Source organism: Miniopterus schreibersii (genome assembly GCF_964146895.1).
Source record: "Miniopterus schreibersii genome assembly, chromosome: 8".
Lineage (NCBI taxonomy): Eukaryota > Metazoa > Chordata > Mammalia > Chiroptera > Miniopteridae > Miniopterus > Miniopterus schreibersii.
In genome coordinates this window covers 64,060,815-64,084,180 of record NC_138109.1, presented here as the reverse complement: position 1 = coordinate 64,084,180, position 23,366 = coordinate 64,060,815, and the positions used below count along the sequence as shown (strand labels likewise).

The window sequence follows — 23,366 nt, the reverse complement described above, 5'->3', positions numbered from 1 at the left end:
GATAATTAATACTCGTAAATTTAAAAGTCAGCTTTATTTCAAGTGTTAATTTTTCCTGGATGTGTTGTATAAAACGGTCAAGTTCCTGAAATTGTAGGGACACTGATCATGGTATTTATAATTGTGAGGAATGCTAGGTAGCTGACATCAAGTGTGAACTAATTAACTAAGGGCTTATATAATATGCTTTAGCAAAAGTACATATTTAAAAATAATTGACTTATTTTTAAGTTTTACAAATGACAATAGTTATATGGTGCTTTATTTGATCACTGAGCATGTTTTTATGGTGATTTAATTTTAACACAGGTAGTTATCAATAAATGAAATTGTATTTCTGGCTTAATAGTATCATTACACAAAAATATACATTTTATAAAGAACACCATCAATCACAACTATTATAAGGCTACTGTATTTGAAACAGTACAGGTTTTTGAAACTCAGCAGTTAGTAATGATTGTTGATATGCCGTAGAAAGAGAAGACGAATTAAATGTGTACCATTCAGCCAAGTATTTCACCAATAAGGGCCCCCACATGTAAATAGGCTGGGTTTAAAAAGTTCTTTTGCAAATACTTACTGAAATTCAGGACTCATTTCTTACTCAGAAGAAATAATATACATGGTAATTCAATTCTCAGGCAAACCTCAATGTACTAGGAATCTATATATAGTTCATGGGTTTTAGAGGACTCTGGTGGAGTGTTGAGCAGATCTAATTTCCAGTAAAAACCTATCTATAGTCTTTCTTTTCCTTGGTTCACTTGTTTCAGCGGCACACTCCTTGAGTCGGTTTAGAATTACTTTTCTATTTGTCGCCTGTGCCTCTTTGTCCCATGTGGTGGGTTAGGTTGTCTATGGTTTATAGAGTTGTTTTATGATTTGGGTCTACAGGTAAGGCAATTATTGATATCGCCAAACATTTAATCTTGTCACTAGCTCTTCCAGGGCAGCAAGTCTTACCCATGAGTGCTCATGCCCATGATTATCAGCCACAAGAAAGCTGCTGTGATGGGGAAAGTCATGTCCCTGACCACCCGTTTCTCCCCACTTTATAGGACAGTAGGAGGTGGTGGAAGCCAGCTACAGCCATCTGGGACAGGTGGGTTTCTCTATCTAAAGCCACATGGTGTTTCCTGTGAGGATTCCTTTGCCTAATTCTGCTGCTGTATCAAGTGATACCAGCCCCTCTCAGGAGCTGCACCCAGTGTGAGGATGCAGAGCTGTTTGGTGTTGGACTTTGTGTGGTGGAGAAAATAGGAAGAAAAGGGGAAAAAAATCACTTAATCTAACCTCTTTTACTTTACATTAGGGATTTTTTTTTCTTTTTGGTGAATTTGAAGTAGTGATCAGGTGCCCATATGCTGACCCAACCAGCTTCTGCCTACTTTCCACTCTTAAATTTCTGCATCTAATTCAAATTTTAATGAAACTGGACACACCTTTCTCCTTACTCTGACTTTATTTCAGATTTGCAACATTTTACTTTTATTTACTCTAACCAGTGTTTGTTTAACGTAGCCCCCTAATTTTACAACAGAGGAAACAAAATACCATCAAATATATAACTGAATTTAAATGTATATGCATATCTGTGTGTATGTATATAGTTTATATATCTGCTGTACAAAGTAATAAATAACCCAGGAGCACAGCATCTGTCTCACCTGCTGCTCTCTATGATGTGAAGTGATGAGTCACATGAGTAATTGTATTACTTGTGTAAAGTACTTGGAAGACAGTTTTACTTGCATAAGTCCTGCGCTGCATGTCATAAAGATGAAAAGTTTGAGCCATCTGTTACTTAAAAAAAAATTACCCTAGTATACCACCTGGTGTTTAACTAGGCCTCAGGATTTGTTCCAGATACTGCACTGCTTCATTGAACAAATATTGGGGTGAGGGGTGGGTAGAGTTTGGTGATTACTTCTGTGACTTGGGAGGGGCCCTTTTCACTCAGTCTTGAACAATGTTATTTGGATCATTGTTATTTCCTATTGTGGTTTGCCTGTCATTAAAAACAATTTTGTCTTAATTTTGAAAATTGGATGTGAGGAGTAACATTACACAAAAACAACATTATACAATGATGAAGATAATGTTCTGTGCAGCATGATTTAATTTGGTGCTGTGGATGGCCACCTGCTAGGCCTTTGTTCTTGTAACAGTCTGGCAAGTGGCCCCAGTGTTTTGGTTCTTTCGTTGGTCACATGGCTGTTGAGATCTGCTTGGTTTAGTTGCAAACCATTAATCTGGTAGCACAGAATGATGGCATATTTGACTACTGAATGTTTGAATTAAGAAAACAAATCCCTTTTAAAGTTATTATTCAGCAATCACAGAATGCTTTTATCGTGTTGATATAACATCTGAGTCTTTACATTTTATCTAGGGGTAGCTTATTCTTATCAACAACATAAAAAAGAAATCTAGCAGTATTTGGCATTATGGTAACTAGCTACCATATAGCACCTGTCTGCTTACCCACTCTGGTGGGGTAATCATGTAATTCAGTGACTAACCAGGGACACTTTTGAGTGTGACAGAGAGCCCATAATAATTATGCTGGGATAAGAGGCATAGGCATGGACAAAGACATATGGCTACTCTATTTATAAGGCATGACCATTGTTACCATCCTCTGTGATCAGAAACAACCAAGTGTTTCATTTGTGGCTAAGGATGATTCCTATATTTAAATTGCATTAATTATGGCTGGTATGGTTCCTCATACAAAATAAATGCTCAATCAACATTTGAAAATTGAATAAATGTTTATATTAAAAAAACCTTAAAGCTTCCTGCCAAATATCTTTTTAAACGTTCATTTTAAAGCAGTTTGTGGTTAAAAATTCTCTATTTTTCTGACATTCAGGCCAAGTTTCTGGCTTCCCTGAAGTGATAAGGATTCTGAAACCATTTTAATATATAATGTATTATAAGGGTAGGGAAAACACTTAAAAATTGCAATTGTCTGTTCTGTCTAAAATAATTTAAATTATATACTATAAGAGTGAGCCATTTAGTCAAGTGCTTATGACTTATCCCAGTAACTTATTTACTTTTCTTTGTTACTTGAAATTGTTAAACACTTCAATGGCTACTTAGCAATTCCTTAAATTTCTCCTGGGGAAATAAGGCATGACATTCAATTCAGTTGTCTGGTAGTACCTAGTCAGAGACTTTTATACTAGGGAAAGATTGAAATTTTGGATAATTTTTAATGCTAATTACAAATTTTGTATTTATCACTTTAAAATTTTTCTTTCTTTTAAAAAATTTCCTCTTTTTTTACAAGCCCTAATTTATTATATGTAAGACACAGAAAAGGGTACAGGCATTTGTCTCCTTTTGTATATGAGGTCAGAAAATGGTGTTTCTTGTCCATCTGCTCATCTCATGACAATTGCATTTAGCTCACTCCTGGATTGTGGGTTCAGTGTGATGGGTTTTGGAAAGTCATCTGTGGTTTAGAGGGACTTTATGATGTGGGCTGGGAACTTTGGTATTTTCTTCTGGTCTGAGCTAGATTTTTTATGCAAGAGGTGTGAAAAGATCTTGCGGTCTAGACCTTGCTAATTGCCTTAGCATCCCATTTGTTGGAGTCTTCTTGTTTCTAATGAGAGTTCAAACAGACACTGTTTAAATTTCCATTTTTTATTTCATGTGTATGTGCCCTGATGATTTCATAATCTTGGTTTTTTTCTGCATCCTTTCCTTTTTCTTTTCTACAGATTTGGTCCAGTTTCTTTTGATCTTTTAGTTTTCCTTCTTTTTTTTCACTTGAGTGGAAGTGTTCATGAAGTCTTGTTTGTTTCCACCCCGACTGTTCATGACATTCAGATACTGGTCACAATAGAGCTTGCCTGGGTGTTTCATGATTTTTATACTGTAGAATTAAATCCATGAGGAAGATGTTTACTTACTTGCTAATTATTTTTCTCTCCCTATTGCAATGTAAGCTTCGAGGACACGCATTCTGCTCTGTTTACAGCCATGTCCCCAGAGTCTGGAAGTGTGCTGGGTGCCCAATAACTGTTTTTAAGAAATGAATAGAAATGCTTTAGTCTCCTAATAGTTTGCAGAATCAAATACTAGTTAGGGAGAGCCTTGGAGTTCCGTTGCTCTGTAGAAAATCCCAGAACCTTGGCTGGAAATTGAGCCATTCAGTGAGAGATAAAGTACTTTGGAGTGTTTCTTCTCATAATACTCGAGGTTTATAGTCTTTTCCCTTTCTGGTGCTTGTTGTTCCTTAGACTTGACTTTAGTACTTTACCAATGAAGATTCTTTTTGCTACAAGTAATAGAAATCTCAACTGAAACTCACTTAAATCATAAGGAAGTGGTTCATTCTCACAAATCTGAAAAGGTTTCAGAGTGGGTTGATTGAGCTCAGGGTTGTTCATACGAGACCCAGATTTTGTTCATTCTTTCCCCCTCCCTTTTGCTTTCTTGGCTTCATCTTAAAATCTGGTTCTTTTCTGAGGTTGTGAGGACGGGAACAGCAGTTGAGTCCATATTTTCCTGTTTATATAGAGTGGGAAAGAGACTGCCTTTTCCTTCTTTTAAGACGCGAGCAAGACTTTCTTCATGTATCATTGGTCCAAATTGGTTTTGGACTCTTCTCTCCTGAATACTGGCAAAGGAGGTAGAAGTAGAGCAATTGGTTTGGACTAGTCTTCTCAAGTGAAATAGATGTTGAAATCGACTACAACACTTACTAAAATCCCATGTGAATTAACCTTTATAAATAAATTTCTAAAGGCTGTTGATTTCCTGAGCTCCAAGTTAAGACTTCCCAGAATAATTAGGCTCATAACCAAGAGGATGCTGCATGAAGTCAACATTATCATGATAATTGCTTCATTAGGGAAATTACAACATTTCAATTAAAAAAAGGAACAAATTTTTGTCTAAGTTTTTAATAAATATGATATGCTACTTATTTTTATAAAGTAGAGTGTAGATATATAAAAATCAGAACTATGACTTCCTCTTAAGTGTGTTTGCATTGATAACAATTGGTATGTTTAAATTACTTAAATAAAATGAAATCTTGTTGACTGGAAAAGTAGAAATGATAGCTAGAACATAGTGAAGCCTACTTAAAAAATCAAAAGTCAATATATAAGGAAATGTGCATCTGTCGCTTTAACTTACTAAAAGGTTTTTGATTTACTTGAACATATAATAATGGATTATTTTTGTTTGGCTAAGAATTCTCAGTAAATGTTTGATAAGCAGCCTGGAAGCATGATGATATTGTGGAAAAAGCAGTGAACTAGCAATTGGAATCCAAATTTCTAGTTCTGGTTCTGGCCCTAACTATCTGTGTGATTTCTAATACAACATTCAACCTCTGTGAACTCTCACTTCTTTATCTGTGAAAGAGTTCCCCTTTAGTTTTCTAAAAATGTCTTTTGTTCTTTATTGGCTGTAACCACTCCTTTCCTGGTAATTTAGTGGCATACCTTTTCCCTTTAGAGGTGTGGCCTTTGAGTGGAATTAAGATTATGTGTGATTTAAATTTACTTGAGCAAGGAGGGGCAGGTAAAAAGTGAAGCCAAATAAGCCAGTCAGAGAAAGACAGGTATCACATGATCTCACTTATATGTGGACTCTAATGAACAAAACAAACTGATGGAACAAAAAGGATCCAGAGACACTGAAGCATGCAACAGACCGATGTATTTCAGGGTGCAGGGGAGAGTAAGCAATGAATTTATATGCATACATGCATAGCCCATGGACAGACAGTAGTGCAGGGTGGAGGGGGTCAATGGGGGGAAAAAGGGGACATCTGTAATACTTTCAACAATAAAGATAAGTTAAAAAAAAAGTGAATCGTAGTTGTGAGATACAGACAGGTATCTTTCCTCAGTGCATGTGGCGATAGTAGAAAAGAGTATATTTCTCTTTTGAAATATACATGTTAATTAATCATCAGAAAGGCAAGTATTTTGTAGGTATAAGCATTGAACATTTTGCCAGTACTTCTTGTACCCCATGATGCGAACGTTGGTACGCTTGTCTGAGAGGTTTCTTACACTGTCTTTATTTTTGATTCCCTTTTCTTTTTGCTATTCTGATTGGGTGTATTTTGCATTGTCTTCCAAATCGCTGATTTGTTTGATCTCAGCTTCATCTGCTGTTCATTCCCTACAAGTTATTCTTCATTTCAGTTAGTGCACCCTTCATTTCTAACTGGGTTTTGTGTGGTTTCCATGTCCCTTTTCATGCTGTCGAAGCTCTCACCAAGTTCCTTGAGCATCTTTATAATCTTTGTTTTGAACCCTGTATCTGGTAGCTTGCTGCCCTCCACTTAGTTTTATTTCTGGAGTTTTATTCTCTTTTTTCATTTGGGACCTGTTTCTTTTTCTCCACACTTTGGCTCCTTGGTAGAGTGTTTTTAGGTATTAGGCAGAGCTGCTTGGTAGAGTGTTTTTAGGTATTAGGCAGAACTGCTTGGTAGAGTGGCCTTGTGTAGTAGGTGCTCCAGGTGTGCCCCTGTGTTGGCTGTGTATACTGTCTTGTAGTTGAGCCTTGATTGCTGATGGCATCAGTGGGAGGGATTGACCCCCCGGCCGTTTGGCTTCGAGGACTGGCTGCGACAGGAGTTGACCCTAAGGAGCAGGACTTGCTTTAGTGGGGCTTTGGTGTTCATGGAGTCCACCCCTTGAGTGTGTCGCTTGTGAACGTGATAGGGTTGTAATCTGACGTGGTCCAAATCCGTCTACCAGGTGCACTGGCTCTGGGTCCTCCCTGGAAGTGTAAGGCAGCCACCTCCTGTGCCCTGCCTGGGGCCACCCAACACAAGCTACAGAGCAATCTGCAGATGGCTGCTACTTGTGCTGGGGTTGGAGGTGCCCGGGAGAGGCCAAGCTGTGAACCAAGGCTGGCTGCCACAAGGGCTGGGCCTGGGGCCACTTAGCAAGAGGTATGAGATACACAGAGGCAAGAAAGGCCATTTGTATGGAAAAGCCACTGGAGACAGCTTGGGTGGGCCCATAAATTGGGTGGGGTGGGGGTCTCAGGGAATCACCAGGTGGGGCTAATAGTGTGAGCCAGGTTGATGGAGACTCAGATATGGTGCCCCTGCCAGCTCTGTGGACGGTATCTCAGAAAAGGAACAGTGGCCTCTGACAGCACTTTTGTCTGTCAGATAGGTGCTCTCCCCAGCTCTCGCCCTGATGCCAGACAATTCAATTCCTCCCCGTATGTCCCTGGTTCCTTTCAGTTTGCTGCCCTAGCACTGGAGCTCAGAGGGAGTGAGTCAGGGTAGGTCTGTGTTTTGCCCTTTAAGAGGAGCTGCCTGGGACTCCAGGAGCTTTCTCACTCAGCCACAGTCCCCGCTGATTTTTACATCCAGAGGTTATGGGCAGTTCTCTTCCTGGCACTGGGACCCTGGGCTGGGGGGGCCTGGTGTGGGGCTGGGACCCCCTGCTGTTCCGGGGGTGGGTACCTCCCCAGCCGAGATATCCCTTACAATTAAAAAAAAAACAACTTATTTTATTTATGATTTCTTAAAATCCTTACCCAAGGATATGTTTTTATTGATTTTTAGAGAGAGAGCGAGAGCTGGGGAGAGAGAGAAAGAGAGAAAAACATTGATGTGAGAAACATCAGTTGGTTGCCTCCTGTGTGTACCCTCACCAGGGATCAAACCTGCAACCTAGGTATGTGTTCTGACTAGGAATCGAACCCAGAAAAAAGAGTGATCAGGGTACTCCTAGTTTTTTTGTGTGTGGGTGGTTAAAAGAGGGGTTGATAATCAGGCATATGTTGGTACCATTTATCCGAGATGAGAAAGAATAAAGGAGTTTTTCTTTGTGGGGGATGGTATGGGAATAGGAAATGAGGAATTCTGTTTGGATCATGCTAAATTTAAGGTGCTTACTGGATACCTGACTTGATCTACAGTATATATGAGGTTAGGGCTTGAGATATGAATCTGTGAGTCATCATCCTGGTGTATAAAGCCGGGAGACTGATGAAGATCACCTACAGAGTTAGGGTGTACAGAGAAGTACAAATCCAAGGAATAGGAGCCAAAGGAGGAGGCTCAGTGGAGGCAGAAACAACCAGGAGTGTTTTGTCTCTGAAGCCAAGGGAAGGATGTGTTTCAAGGAGAGGGAGTGATGAGCTGTGTAAGTGCTGCCGAGGGACTAAGTCAGATGAAGACTGAGAATTGATTCATTGGATTTGTTGAGGGAGCTCCTGGGGGTTCTTGATGAGCAGCATCAGTGGAGAGATAGGGATATAAGACTGATTTGAGTGGATTTAAAACAGAATGAGAGGCGAGGAAGTGAGACAGTACAGATTGCATATTGTAGCAGGTTTGTTATAAAGGGAAGCAGGAATGCAGCTGGAGCAGAGTAGGGGAAGATGTAGAATCAAAGGAGAGTTTTTGTTTGTATTTTTAAAATGGGATGTCACTGAATATTCCTATGCCATTGGATATGATCCACTATAGAGGGGAAATTGCTTAGCAGAAGGAAAGAGGACCATTACAAAGGGTAAATACAGGAGCAGAGTATGCAAGAGGTGCCAGGATGCTATCACACACGCAGAAGCTTTGGATTTAGATGAGAGTAAGGACAGTTTATCTGTTTTAACAGAGGGGAAGACAGGCACAGTCATATGCATCTTAACACCTACTGGGAATACGTTCTGAGAAATGTGTCATTAGTCAGTTTTATCATTGTGTGAACATCATTGAGTGCACTTACACAAGCCTAGATGGTCTAGCCTACTACACACCTAGGCTGTATAGTATAGCCGATTGCTCCTAGGCTACACGCCTGTACAACATGTTACTGTACAAAACAACACGAGATTAAATCAAGCAGAGAGAAAATGATATATTCAAGAGAGGGAATAAACACGAGAGGTGTGAGACTGCTGCTGGTGTAACATGGCACAGTTTTACAGCAAACTTTTTTTTTAATAAGTAGAGCGCATTCTAAAATAGTAATAAAAATATAGTTATAGTGTAGTAAAGATGAGGGAGAAAATAGGGTAAATGATACCAAAGGAATGTAATCTGCAAATTCCAGACTCTGGGAAACTTTTTAGAACAACCAACCCAGTTTCTTCAGCAAGTAAAAAAAAAAAAAAAAAAAAAGACATAGAATGGGAACCTAGTGATTAAAAAGAGGGACTTCGGAGGACTTCAGAGCATATCACCCAATTGAAATTTATGAAACCAGTAGCAGTCCTTTATTATCACCATCAAGTAGTATGTACCATAATTGTATGTGCTGTCCTTTTATACGACTTGCAGCCATAGGTTTGTTTACACCAGCGTCACCACACACACGTGAGCAATGCGTTGAGCTATGCCAGCACTAGGTGATGGAATTTTCCAGCTCCATTGTAATCTTACAGGACCACTGTCATGTATGCAGCTCATTGTTATGCAGCACATGACTGTGTGTTGATACAGAGCAGGTAGTTTGATAGATACTGTGGTGGAAAGAAACAGCTGCTCTGTTCTGATTTCTTCTGTTTTTCAGTGGAATAAGAAGATGATCATCTGCTGAGAATCTTGATGGGGAGAAGCCATGTTAGAACAATATAAAATGTTTGTTTTCTCTTCTAAATAATACTTAAGAAATATATTTTTCCCTTAGCTATTTTGTTTTTTGTTTTTGTTATAGTGGTTAGCAATCTGTGCCCAAATATATTTTACGTAAACGAGGAGAGTTGATTTTACTGAGCCTTGTATGGCATAAATCAGAATACACCCCACACCCCTCCTTTCAATAAGCCTCAGAATCAATCTTGTTTAACCCCCTTCGTGTATATGTGAGAAAATTAAAGCTCAGAGAGGAAGGATTGCCTGTCAGTTCATGGTAGAACTGGGACCTGTCTTTAGGTCTCTGGACTGTAAGCACAGGGTTTTCCTTCTTGAACCAGCCTGCCTTTTAATACTGTTGTGTTCTCAGAAAGAACTGGGGAAGTTGCTCATACACAGTACAGGAGAACAGGCAGAGGCGTGTTCTGTGCGCTCTTCACACTTTTCATTTTCCATTCAGCCCTTTCAATGGTATAGGTGTTAATTTTAATTAATTACTGTAAAATATAGAAAATTAATGAGCTCTTTTGTGGTGCTCTTTTTGAAATCTCTTCAATAATAATTCTGAATTATTATTTTCAGTGTCATTCTAGTTACTTCTGACCAGTATGGTCAGAGGACAGAATACAGTTTAGTTTCTACAAGCATACATCAGGGTTCTTCCCGCTAACTGACATCCTGTTTCTATACCATGGGTTAAAACCACCTTCATGTGGGTTCTGAGATATACAGAGAGGTTTCAAAAGACTTAAGAGACGGCTACCACAGTTTTACTTTTCTTCCCTTTTTTGTTTACTGCGAAATCTTTGGTTATTGTATTTTTAATGAAGATATTTACTTTTAACTCCTTTATTGTAAAATACAATAAAAAATTTAAAAATCACAGAAAAATCTATGTTAGTAAATTATTTTAAGTCAAACGCCCTTGTAACTTTCACCCAGTTCAAGAAATAAAGTGTTGCTTAGCCACTTTGGAAACCCCTTTATGGTCCCCATCACAATCATAGCTCTCTCCTCACCTCCACCAGTGACCACTGTCTTGATTTTTATAATAATCACTTATTTATGTTCCCTTATGGCTTTATCACCCTAGACTTGTTCTTAGACAATAAAGCTAAATCTTGCCCATTTAAAAAATACCTGATGTTTATTTTATATTTTATTTAAATATATCTTTATTGATTTCACAGAGAGGAAGGAAGAGGGAGAGAGAGAGAGAGGTAGAAACATCAATGATGAGAGGGTCATTGATCGGCTGCCTCCTGCACGCCCCCCACTGGGGATCCAGCCTGCAACCCCAGCATGTGCCCTCACCGGGAATCGAACCTTGATCTCCTGGATCATAGGGTGATGCTCAACTGCTGAGCCTGGCCAGCTGGGCCTGTTGTGTATTTTAAATCTCTTAATCTTTTCTTTTCCTTATAATTTACATTTTGAAGAACATGGGACTTTTAACCTATGGGCTTCCTGTCGTCTGTAGATTTTGTTGCAGTTCAACATGTTCCTCTGTCCTCTGTTTTCCCTGCAAATTGACAGCTGGCTACAAAACCTTGGCAGAACTTTGTTGTATTGTATTGTATTGTATTGTATTGTATTGTATTGTATTGTATTGTATTGTATTGTATTGTATTGTAAATATTGTATCGTATCCTTTTGTTAGAAGGCTCATAATGAGTGTTTGTTTCTTGTTTCATGCTACTACCAGCCATTTCATGCTTAGTGCCCAGATTCATTATTTCTATGGGGTTTGCAAAATGGTGATATTGTTTTATCATCTTGTTGTCATAAATTAGCTGTAATAATTTTATAAGGAAATGTTTTCCTTCATCTGCTATTTACTCATTGATAGCGTTCCTAGAGAAAGGCAGAATACATTTTAAATTATTTTATTTATCCAGTTCCTAAAGTAATGAATTATTTTCCCGACATTCTCAGAAGGTGATTGAAAACCTCTTTTAAAAAAAAAGGTTAGTGTGGCTCGGTTGATTGGAGCATCATCCCATCTACCTAAAGGTTGCAGTTTTGATTCCCTGTCAGGGCACATACCTAGGTTGTGGGTTCAGTCCCTGGTCAGGGTGTATATGGGAGGTAACCAATCGATGTTTCTCTCTCACATCAATATTTCTTTCTCTTTCTCCCTTCCTCTCTCCAAAATCAATAAAAAACATCTGGGTGAGGATTAAAATATTTTAAAAAAATATGATTAGAAACCCATGAGTTTAAACATACTTGGACTTCAGTCCATAGCAAATTCTTATCCAGGTTCAAGCTGCCCCGCGTCTGGTTACTGTGAACCCCTTCAGGCTGGCTTCTGAGTTTTGTGATGTGACTCTGGTACTCTCTGATAGCTTTGCTACTCTCAGGTGTATGATAAGGTTTTTCAAGTTCACCCTCTACATTCCCGGTCCCAGACTTGGAACCAGCCATTCCCTAAGAAGCTTTGCTTTTTTTTAAAAAAAGGGAAATGACATTTCATGTTCACATCTGGGTGCTTTGCTTCTGTGTTAGTTATTGATTCTAGGCTTTTTCAGTCTTTTCAGTGGACACACACATTCTCACACACAAATTTTAAGATAAAATACCTCATGAATTCATATTGATATTTCTAATTTACATTTAGGACTACAGCTTTTATTAACGAAATATCTTATATATTACATCTAAGCATCCTTCTTTCTTCACCAAGAATCCTAGTTCTCAAAAATGTAGGGGAAAGTAGAATTAGAATGATCCCATAGTCCTTTTAGCTTTATTCCACTTTACAACCCCACCAATCACGATTCCCGAAAAAGTAAACATTTTTTTTGCAAATGCTATCCCCACTCTTCTCCCAAATATTTTTAATGGGAGTTCTGTATTTACATTGTCAAATCATAGAGCCGGTACATACTCAGTTCCTCCTTTGTAACCTTCGTTAGGTATTCACCCTATAAATAACTACATGTTTATGCTTGACACTAGATCTTACGTAAATATCCTTCTAGTTATTTTGGGTGTTTGAAGCCATTCTTACTGGTTTTTTTAGAAGGACTCATGGGAACAACAGCCCCTGAGTTGTGACATGTTAACAGTTAGTGCCCTTTATACTTGAAAGTCAATTTTTTTGGGATATAAAATCCTTGGGTCACATTTTCTTTAAGTCTGGTGACAGCATAATTTTTTCCCCTTATAAGTCATGTGTTCATTTTTTCTGAATGACCAAAGGAATTTTTTCTTTTTCTCTAGAGTTCAACAGTTATATTAGAATATGTCTTGGTGTTGGTTGTTTTGGGACAACAGTCATACATAGTATGATCTTTTAATATATAGTCAGATATTAAAATTTTTAAAAATCAGTTTCTTGAATGATAATTTTTAGTGTTTTTTTCTGTTCCATTGCTTTATGGCAGTGATTTTCAAGCAGTGTGCCTCAAGAATTTTTAGAACATACAATACCTGATTTAGTGAGGGGCACTGGCCTCTTCTTTCTTAGATGGTCAAATGTAAAAATGGCAGCAGCCAACACAATGAAAGCCATCCAGTGTGAATGAATCAAAATTATGCCTAATTTCTTGTCAGACTGCAAAAAATATATTTTTTGGTATGTTGCAGAATTTTAGTTGTTAGTTTTTTGTGCCATGGGATGAAAAAGGGTGAAAATCACTGCTTTAGGGTGTTTTTCTTGTTCAGGACTCTTCTTGCATATGAAGTCTTTGCTTATCTGCAATATTTGTCACTTTCTCTTGTATCCTATTGTCTTGCTAAACTAACTTATTAGTGCTAGTAGCTTTTTATTTAAATTCCTTTAGGATTTTATACATGCTTAATAATTTTATTTGTGAAGAAACCTTTTAATTTCTTTTCCTGCTGATCATATGCCTTTTCTTTCCTTATTGCACTAGCTAGGTCCTCTAGTACAATATTGAGTGAAAGTGATGAGAGTGGGCATCCTTCCCTTGTTTCTCATACCAGGGAGAAAACATGATGTAAACATGATGCTAGCTGTAGTTTTATTACATGCATCTTTAGCGGTTTGAGGAACTACTCTAATGGTAGTTTGTTGAGGGTTTTTTCACGAATGGATGTTGAATTTTGTCAAATGCTTTTTCTGCTTCTATTAAGATAATCATTTGGTTTTTCTTTTTCAGTATGTTATGTGTAAATTGGTTCTATTTTAGGAGCATTGACTAGTTTGCGTAGGGAGTAATAAAAAGGACCACGAGATCACAATTAGCTGAGAACTGGATTCCTTTTGCTGGTCTTTTAAGTGTGGTGAATTTGGGACCCTGTGGTGGCTTTAACTCATTTGGTGGCACTGTTCTGCTTGCCTGTTTGCATTGCTGATGCTTACAGGCCCGTTTAGAAAACCTTCTACTTTTATATTGAGAGCTCTACTGTGGCCTTAACTTATAGGTAACTTGGGAAGCCAAGTGCTCTGAGGGTGAGGAGACTCAAATCATTGTTTGTCCATCTTTGATTATGTGGGTCAGCTTTTCTCAGCCCCTTTTATCTTTGAATGATTGGGTTTTCTATGTAAAAGTCACTTTTTTTTTTTTTTTTTGAAAAACACAAATTGCTCCATGATTTGGGTTGCTTATGGTCCCTTTTCCAGTTTTCCGCCAACCCTGTGGATTTACTCTTATTTATGTGAATTTTTGTGTTCTCTGTGGAATTTTGGGAAGAAACAGAAATATGTCTTTCTGTTCATTTACTCTCTACTGGGATCAGACTACATAATTTGGCTTTGCATTTTAGAAGTACTGAGAAGATAGTAAATTTACACATCTTATTTTTAAATTTTAAATAAGGCACTGATAACAGCAGCTGCTGGGGCTTTACTTACAACTTGCTCTCCACAGCAGTTTTTCTGCAGTAATTCTGAATTTAATTTTCTTATTTCTTTCAGGTCCCATTTCTTTTGTTTCTAGCTTCAAATTAAGATTTTTATATTATTTCTGTGATCATAACAGTTGAAATTTTTTTATGTGTAAAAATATAGCTATGTAATACTTTGTTTATTAGTTCTGAGATTAAAACAGTAACATTAATCTGATAGAGTTGGTTTTCTCTCACTGTGTTTGCGCATGTGTGTGCATTAATAACAAACAGTTATTTAAAGGACCAATTAATAGATTACTTGTGTAGAATTCACTCAAAAATCTTTAGAAGGAAATGGAGCTTTTACATTAACTACAGATATCAGTTAGCCTTAATAATTAAAAAAGCATCCCAAGAATAACATGCTTTGCTTGTACAGATGAAGTGAAGTGGATTATTATTGGGATTATGTAGTTAAAGCCAACCCAATCTTTTCTCTCAGCCTAAGCATATGTAACTTTTAACTCTAGATATTTCATACATGCTACATAGTGACTGTTCAATAACTATTGGTTTATTATATAAATAGAGGCAGTACTCTGTATTGTTTTTCATGTAGCCTCTTTATTGTTGTTGCTGTACCTTATGGTGACAACATTGAACATAGATGAGGCACTCTAAGCATGTTTTTCTTTTATGTGGCTCCAAGGGAGCCCACTGTTCATTTCCATATGACTGCTTAGCTTTAGTTTCTTCTTCATAATAGAAGAAGGTAATAAAGGAAGAAAACCTCTTTTTTGTGGTATACTATGGTATATTTAGGTTTGTTTAAGTCATGTTGCTAAATTGTGTCATTTGCTTGGTGATTTCAGTTGATAATTTGAATAGATGTTAGTGTGGGTGATGTTAGTGTTAGTGTAATGAAGTTTATTTTTTGGCTGTCATTGCAAACAATATAAGCTTGACATTCCTCCCCCATTCCCCCAAATGGATTCTGTTTTGTACATTTATGTTGGTATTAGGGCCTTTTCTGTTTCACTGACATTGCTTTCCTATCTGGAACTAGGAGTGAGCAATGGTTCCTAGATTTGTCTGTGATCAGCTGTTTATTGCTGTTGTAAAAAAAATCTTTTTCCCCTTGTGAAGTTAAAAGTTGTACTTATGATAAACACCTTTTTAATCTGAGGTCAGATTAATTAAAACCAAATGCTCTATTACTTTTCTGAAGATATGGAAATAGAATTTTTTTAAAGAAGAAGTGCTGGAGGGGATGAAGTAGAGTTGAGAGGAAAATAGTGTTTTTAAACACTAAGAAAATAATTCTTAAGACTATGATATTAATTCTTACTAATTATCTATATGATTTGTGAAAGTGAAAATCCTGTGGTGATTTGCCATAAAATTTAAACGTGGATAAATTATGTTGGCACCAATCAAATACAGCTCCTCTGATTGGATTATCTAGAATTCTGTTGATGGACAAGATGGATTCCTGTTTAATGGTGGCCTTATTAAATTTTAAGAAACATAAGCATGGCTTTTAATCACAACTTTAGTTAGTGATTGATTGTCGTGTTATGTCCTGGTATTGGCTTTTCTTTCATTTATTAAATTGCAAGAAGTTTTTTTGAAAATGTGCCCTCAGGTATGTAGAGTTGTGGATCCTCAGAAGAAAGATTCATTTGATCAGAACTCTGAAAAGGAATTTATCTGCCAAGGTGGATTCCCCATGGTCAGCGAGGGCCCAAATTTTATAAATAATAAGAGCCTAATAGCCATTTACTGACAGGGGCGTCTCACATACTGTTTATTGGTAAGAACCTTAGGCTGAGCTCTCGGCTTCCCATGCTGTGCCCTGCTCTTTTAAGCCAGCTGCGTCAGCTATTATGAGGGAGTTGCTGGTCTCATCTTTCACCCAGTGGACCAAGACCTGCTCCATCCAGTCAGAACTGCTCCATAACTACCAATCAGGATCCATAATGCTGACCAATCAGGAATGTGTAATTTGGATTAATCAGAAATAATTATTTTGGATACCTCATTTACGTAAAACAGACCTAATTGGGAACTTAAGTGGGAACTTTTGCAATTAAAGGTGGCCTCCCCTTTGTCTCAGCAGAACACAATTTGGGTTGCTACCTGAATCTGCGTCTCCTGCGCTATAGCTCCTTTTGCTCAAATAAATGATTTCTTATTCTTTATTATAGTCTAAAATTAATTTTGGTTTTCAAAGTGAATCTCATCTAGGCATTGTCCTCGAGAAGCTTATCTTCTTGTAGGGAAGAGATGTCTTTTGAAAAACTATTGTTATTATCAGTCAATGGCATATGAACAGTACTGGTAATTTGGGACAGTGATTCATTTTGAATTAGCTAGTTCAACAAGAGCATGTTAAATATAAGTGTTTAATACTGCCCTAAAGTACAGTTATTCTCTGCTGCTTGCTCCTCTGATGAAATCTCTTGATCATACAGGAGTTACTGCTTGCTGAAGCCCAGTTATGGCAGCTTTGAAGGAAATTCATCTATTCTGTTGCCTCTCTGTCATGTAGGCGTTGGGGATTCTATGATCATGTAAATTAGCCAGGGAGATTACTCCTGCAGACTTTTACCTTTCCCAGTTACAAGTATCTCTTGTTTGGTCACTTCTTACTGTATTTTTGAAAATAACAAGTGTTTTTCTGTTATCCCCTTCAAGAGATCAGTTTTTATATTAACTAATGTCTCTTTGGGAAAGTGACTGAAAAAGATGTAAAACCCTAAAAAATTTTGTTTAGAAACCTGTTATAAATTAAGTGTTTAAGACAACTTTTTATTCAGACTATATAGCTAATTCTAAATTCAAATCTGTCTGGGTCTCTCATCAGAAACAGGGGTGGGATCTGACAGTACTCCAGTTCAAATTTTATTCAGGATAGAGCCCAAGTATGCATTTTCCTTCAGAATTTTAATCTCTTTAATTCGTTTTTTAGTTGGAGCCAGAACAGTAAATTTTCCTCATTTCTTCCTCAAAATATGACATAGATTCATGTTGTAATTTAATTTTAGTGTTTCTTGGTGCATGTGATAATTAGAGTAACATACAATGAGATGTGCAAATTGGATGGTGAGTTGAATAAATATAACAGGTGATCAGAGTGTCTCTTCTTAATGTCACTTTATTAAGGCCTGATATACTGATATACTCTTGAGTTTCCTTTTTTCCCTCATTTCTTTTTCCTTCCGCTCTATCCCTTTCCTCTGCTGAGGCTGTTACCTCCTAAAGTGTTTGCCATGAGTAGAGGATCAGGATAATGATTTTAGGGGAGGTGAACTAATGACAGATTTTTGCTTTTCATTTTATAGGGATATTCTTTATAATAGGAATATACATGTCATAACTTTAGATTATTTTTTTATGTTAATCCTTTTAAGGAAGGGGTGTTTTACTTACTTTAACTAGCTTAACAAGATGGAAATGATTGATTCAAATACTATGGCCTGTGGGAGTCTTAAATGCAGTTTTAAATGTAGTGAAGTATCATGTATACAGTGGTCTGTTTTTCACTCATCTTACTTTGCCTTGGATCTAGAAGGACACAGAAATACCACTGAACCTTAAACTTCATGATATAAGGGGTGGGGTGAAATCTCTTTGTATGTAAAACCCAGGTACATGTCCTTGTCTGGAAATTGAACCTGAGACCCTTGGGTGAGACTGATGCTCTAACCACTGTGCCAAAGGCCAGAGCTCAAGGTTGTTGTTGTTTTTTTAACTTATGTTTATTGTTGAAAGTATTACAGATGTCCTCTTCTTATCCCCGTTTACCCCTCCTCCCCACCCCCCCAGGCCTTCCCCACATGGTTGTCCATGCCCCTGGGTTATGCATATATGCATAGAAGTTCTTCCGTTAATCTCTCCCCACCCTGCCTTCCATCTTCCCTCTGAGATTCCTCAGTCTGTTCCATGCTTCTTTGTCTCTGGTTAAGGTATTATTTTTATCAGCATTCATATTTTGAAAGCTTTTTAAACTATGCCTGTGCTGGATGCGTTTCTAGAGATTTTTTAAAGGCATTTATTAACCTGAACAAAACTCACTCAACAAAAAGAATAGGGTGTAGGAAGGGAATCTTTAGAGCAAGAATACTCATGGAGAAATTGCCTTAAAGCTTTTGTACTTTATTGGGTCACATAAAGTGTGGCATTGATGTTTCATAACTGGGTGTGAGTTCTGGCTTAGATTCTGGTTCTGGTCTACCTTCTCGCTGTAAAGCCACGTTCAGTAAAAGCCTGCATACTATTTTAAATAAGTTACTTAGTGGAGCACCTCTGTTTTGAACTTTCGCCTTTACTTTCTGATATCTGCTTACTCCCTTAAAGTCACCCTGGGACAGTTTCATGTCCTGATCGAATGTTTAAGCCGTCACCAGAACATTTCCCCCGGTGGTTATATATCGGCTGTACTGTTTTCAGATGTGTTACATAACTAGCTACATAATGGTTACCTTGATGAAGTGCCATATAAATGCTTACCATGATTACTATTGTTGGTACAATATTGTTGGTGATGGTGATGTTACCTCTTTTTTGTTTTCCATACCAATATTTTTATCCTATAGAAATGCCTCCACATCTCTAAACAATCTTAAAGTTCTGTACTCAATTGGATTCTCGCTTTGGAATCCAATCTACCCCAAGCTTCACTCCCAGCCAGCTGACTTGCATTTCCAGAGTCTTGATAGGCATTAGTGGATCCTCAGATTTAGTGTGTCCCCGGTGAATTTCTTACCTTCTATTTCAGTTCTCAGCCAGCTTCTCCTGACAGCTAATGGCTGCCTGTTTTCTTAGGCTAGGGAACAGCAAACTCTGGCCTTTCGGCCAAATGTGACCTGCTGTCTGTTTTTGATATGAAGTCTTATTGGAACACAGACACACCCATTTGTTTAAGTATTGTGTGTGGCTGCTTTTGCTCTAAGGTGGCAGAGCTAAGGAGATGCCACAGAGACCTATGACCAGCCAAGCCTGAAGTATTTGCTATCTGGCCCTTTATAGAAAATGTTTGCTGATCCATGCCTTAGACTCAAAACCGTGACATCACCTTTGATTCTTTCTTGGGGTTTCCCAAGTAAATTTTAGCAAGAGAACTCATCTCCTGTCCTGTAATCATCCCCCCTCTGCCTTCCCCTCCTTTCTCCTCTCCTTCCACCTCCTCCTCCCATTCCTCCCTCCCCCTCCCCCTCCCTCCCTCCCTCCCTCTCCCTCCCCCTCCCTCCCTCCCTCCCTCTCCCTCCCCCTCCCTCCCTCCTTCTCTCTCTTTCTCCCTCTCTCCCTCTCTTTCTCTCATCTTTCACATGCATTTGTCAAGAATATTCAATTAATTTCCCCACCTCTTGGTTTCTTTTCTCTTATTTCATTTTGCACCTTGTCATCAGGGCCATGTTCTCAAAGTTTGGCTCCACTGTGTCCGTTCTGCCACCAAAACTTAAGAGATTTTCTCATTGCCGGCTAAATTAAATCCTATTCAGCCTCTTCCTTAAAGCTCCTTCTACAATATATGCCCTATCAATCTCCCTTATTCAGAAATTCCTTCTGTAATGAAATACTTCCTTCCCCCTTTCTCCCTCGTCTTTGTCCATGGTGTAACAAATGCCGGAGCTTTCTCTGCCTCCCTTTCCACCCTCTCCACCTTCTATTTCCCCTTAAACTTCTCCCAGTACTTGTGTGAAGCTTTTTGCTGTCTTTTCCTAAGTGCACATTCTTTTCTCTCCATGATATGCTGCCTGCACATTTTTTTGTCACTACGGGCGTTTTATTTGATGCTATGGTGCTTACGTCCTTTTACATCTCATCTATTATAAACCACAAGCTTGTTGAGCTCAAGGCACGTCTCCCTCTTTACTGTTTCCTTAAACACCACCACGTCTTAGATGTACTTAATAATTAAGTAATGGAATCACTTTATAGGAATCAGGCTTTTAATTTGGATTTAATTATTGGTGATCTCACAGATTCTCTTGGATGCTTGGCAGTGATTCTAGGTGTTACGGCTGGTTTCTTGTGGAAACCAGATGTTACTTCCTTGTATAGATTGTTAATATAAATGGAAAGATTTTTTTGTTTGATAAGGTATTTCACATTTATCACGAGAAAACTATTCATGTGCAGTGATGTGCTTGGTACTGATAAAAAAGCAAAGCCAGGTGGCAGAGGCAGGCAGTTACTCTCTTGGATATGTTAAGCAATCCACGGAAGTCAGATCTTTTTGATTCTGTTAACAAGCTTTTTCAGGATTCCAAGTGGAAAAATTGTACTGAAGCACTCTAAGTTATTGAAATGAAACACACACAGGTGCTGTTAAAATAGTATTTTATATTCTGCCTATTCATTCATTCATTTAATCATTCTCTGAACACTTCTTATACCCTATTTGTGATGTGATAAATAGATACAGACAAATCTTATTATAGTATGTTTTCTTTAAACAGTTGTGAGAAAATCTAGTTTCATGCTAAATGGGCTTGTTGTTATTTAGAGAATTTATATGCACTGACATCAGTTTCTGCGGGTATACCTACGAGCAAAAGAGTTCACGTTGTCTTCTCTTCGGTCTTTTAGAAGAGCTCAGGAGGAGAAAAGGAAGATAGTGCTGGCTGGATGTGTTCCTCAAGCCCAGCCTCGGCAGGACTACCTTCGAGGACTGAGTATCATAGGGGTAAGCTTGTGACTGATGGGAAAAAGAGAAAGTCTTGTGTTGTTAAAACATGTAATAACACCACACTTTATTTTCTATTCCTGCGTTACTTACAAGCCATGTTATACTTATGACTGTCTTCAACGTACTTCCCCTATTGCCATGAAACTTTGTCATGTCTGTGTAACTTTTTTCATCTTAGCACAAAAATATGTTCTAGATTATCACATTAAAAAAACACACTAACAGAATAAGTAAGTCATAACATGGAATTTAATCCTTAATAATAACCTGGTCTTTGCCTGCCTGTCCGGCATTGCCATGTCATTGTAATTTTCCAACCCCACTAAACTACTTGTCATCTCCCAGTACACCTGTGCCCATACCGATGCCTTTTTCTGGAATGCTCCACTTCCCTGCAGTCACCCTGCAAGTCTCAGCTTCAACACTGCCATTCTACAAGCCTCCTCTGGCAAGTCTGTATCGTCCTCAGAAATCCTGTCTCTGCTCCCTTTGCTCACTGTGCAGTTTATCGTCATTTGCTCTCTCAGCTTTTCACACAGTTGTGATTTTGGGGTTAATGCACATGATCTTTTGAATTAAGCCTACCTTACTGTTTAAATTATGAGCTTCGCGATGACAGCTGTTCAGCTTTTTTAAAACCCTCACTGTGTTTCTTCCGCCTTTCCCATGATGCCTGCCATACAGTGGGCACTCTGTAAGTGCTGGTGACTGACACTGAATGAATCTTCCCTTGTATTTTGTCGCTGGCATGCCTTTCCCCCGTTGGGCAGCCAGTTCTGTGAAGTCAGGAGGCTGCTGTCTGCTGTCTCTCCCACTCTGTGGCCAGCGCGCTTCTCCAGCTGCCCATTCAGTCAGTGTTGTCGACCACGTGCTGGTGCTTCACCCTTCCCATCACTCCACTGAGCTCGCTCAGTGTGCAGTACCGACATTTTCCAAAGTCTTTAGTTCTTAAAAATGTTGTATGTGCATACAAAACATGTACGCGAATGATTGGCACCTGGATTGAGACTTACTGGCTTTTTCCTTATTTGATGTACCACTGACAGGTACTTATACTGTATTCTTAGTGTAATGAACTTGTCTTCTGCTGTGAAGTCCTTGCCCCACTAGCAAATTTAATAATCTTTGAACAAACATTCTCGTGTTAAACAAACAGAACCTGAATGTTTGGGAACTTAGTTTGTTTTCATCATTGGTCTGTTTACATTTTGATTTCTCTTGGTTTAGGGAATGAAATGAATATGGACTCCTGAGTTATCTTTTCACGTCAGACTAACTTTCTCTGTAAACACAATCCTGCTGTGTTAGGGAAATAGGAAACTAGTTAGAATTTTGTTTTAGAGATGGAATGTGGTAAAAGTTTGGGATTCATCTTTGATTTCATCTCAAGGAATCAAGTTACCAGAATAGTAGAATTTCCATAGTGTGACAAAAGCCCCTTCTCTATGGACATATGGTACCGTTTTCCTGTACTCCATTGTGTGCAGTAAAGGGCTTAGTATATGTAGGGTGCAGGGGAGATTCTCCAGATAGTGTAAGGGAGGACGCCCAGTGCTTTTCCTGTGGGAGATGACTTCCAGGAATAATGTAAACCCACAGCTGTGGCAGCTAAACTTTGTTTTTCTATTTAATCTAGCACACTCTTTGTTCTGTCACCTGGTCTCATTGTATTACCTTTAAACTTCTTTAGATTTATTTTGTTTTGCTCCTTCATAACTGGAAGAGTAACTTAAGAACACGTTTTAAAAAGTGAATGGAAAGAAAATTCATAATTCCATCACCCTAATGCAATAATTATAACCTTGCTTATTCTCTTCAGATGTGTCATCTTTGTGTATTTTACTTAATTATAACCTCCAAACTATTTTTTCTTCTTATTTTTTCCATGAGCTTTTATTCCATGAGGTTTTTAACTACTTTAAGTTCTTCATTAATATTCTATTGAAGGGTATTCCATAATAAAATTAACTATTCTTAATTGTTGTATATCAGTATTTTCTGACTTTTAGGAAATACACATCACGCGTTAATGTCCACAAAGAGGTTTTTATTTTAATTTAAAGTCATTATTTTATTTAAAGTCAGCTTTATTGTAATTTAAACTTGTGAAAAGTTTCCAGGAGTTGAATCACACCCTCAGTAGAAACTTCATTTCACAGTTGTGATTTAATTTTATTTTCAGCCTTTATTATTGTTTGACTCTAAGGTTGTTTTTTGTTAGCATCATTTTATAGAGTGTGTTTTCGGTAACAGCAGTATGACATCTGTCATAACTGACTATGTATAAAAATTATG

At 38.0% G+C, this 23,366-nt stretch overlaps 1 protein-coding gene across 5 annotated transcripts in view; it reads left to right on the top strand.

The window, feature by feature from the left end:
- CDKAL1 (CDKAL1 threonylcarbamoyladenosine tRNA methylthiotransferase) overlaps nt 1–23,366 on the top strand; it is a gene marked incomplete at its 5' end in the record, with an annotated part of 552,436 nt that overhangs the window by 130,610 nt on the left and 398,460 nt on the right. For all 5 annotated transcript variants that reach the window (XM_081143988.1, XM_081143989.1, XM_081143990.1 and 2 more), the window contains one exon: nt 20,972–21,068. In XM_081143988.1, the coding sequence (XP_081000114.1) occupies nt 20,972–21,068 (97 nt within the window). The remainder of the gene's footprint in view (nt 1–20,971; nt 21,069–23,366) is intronic.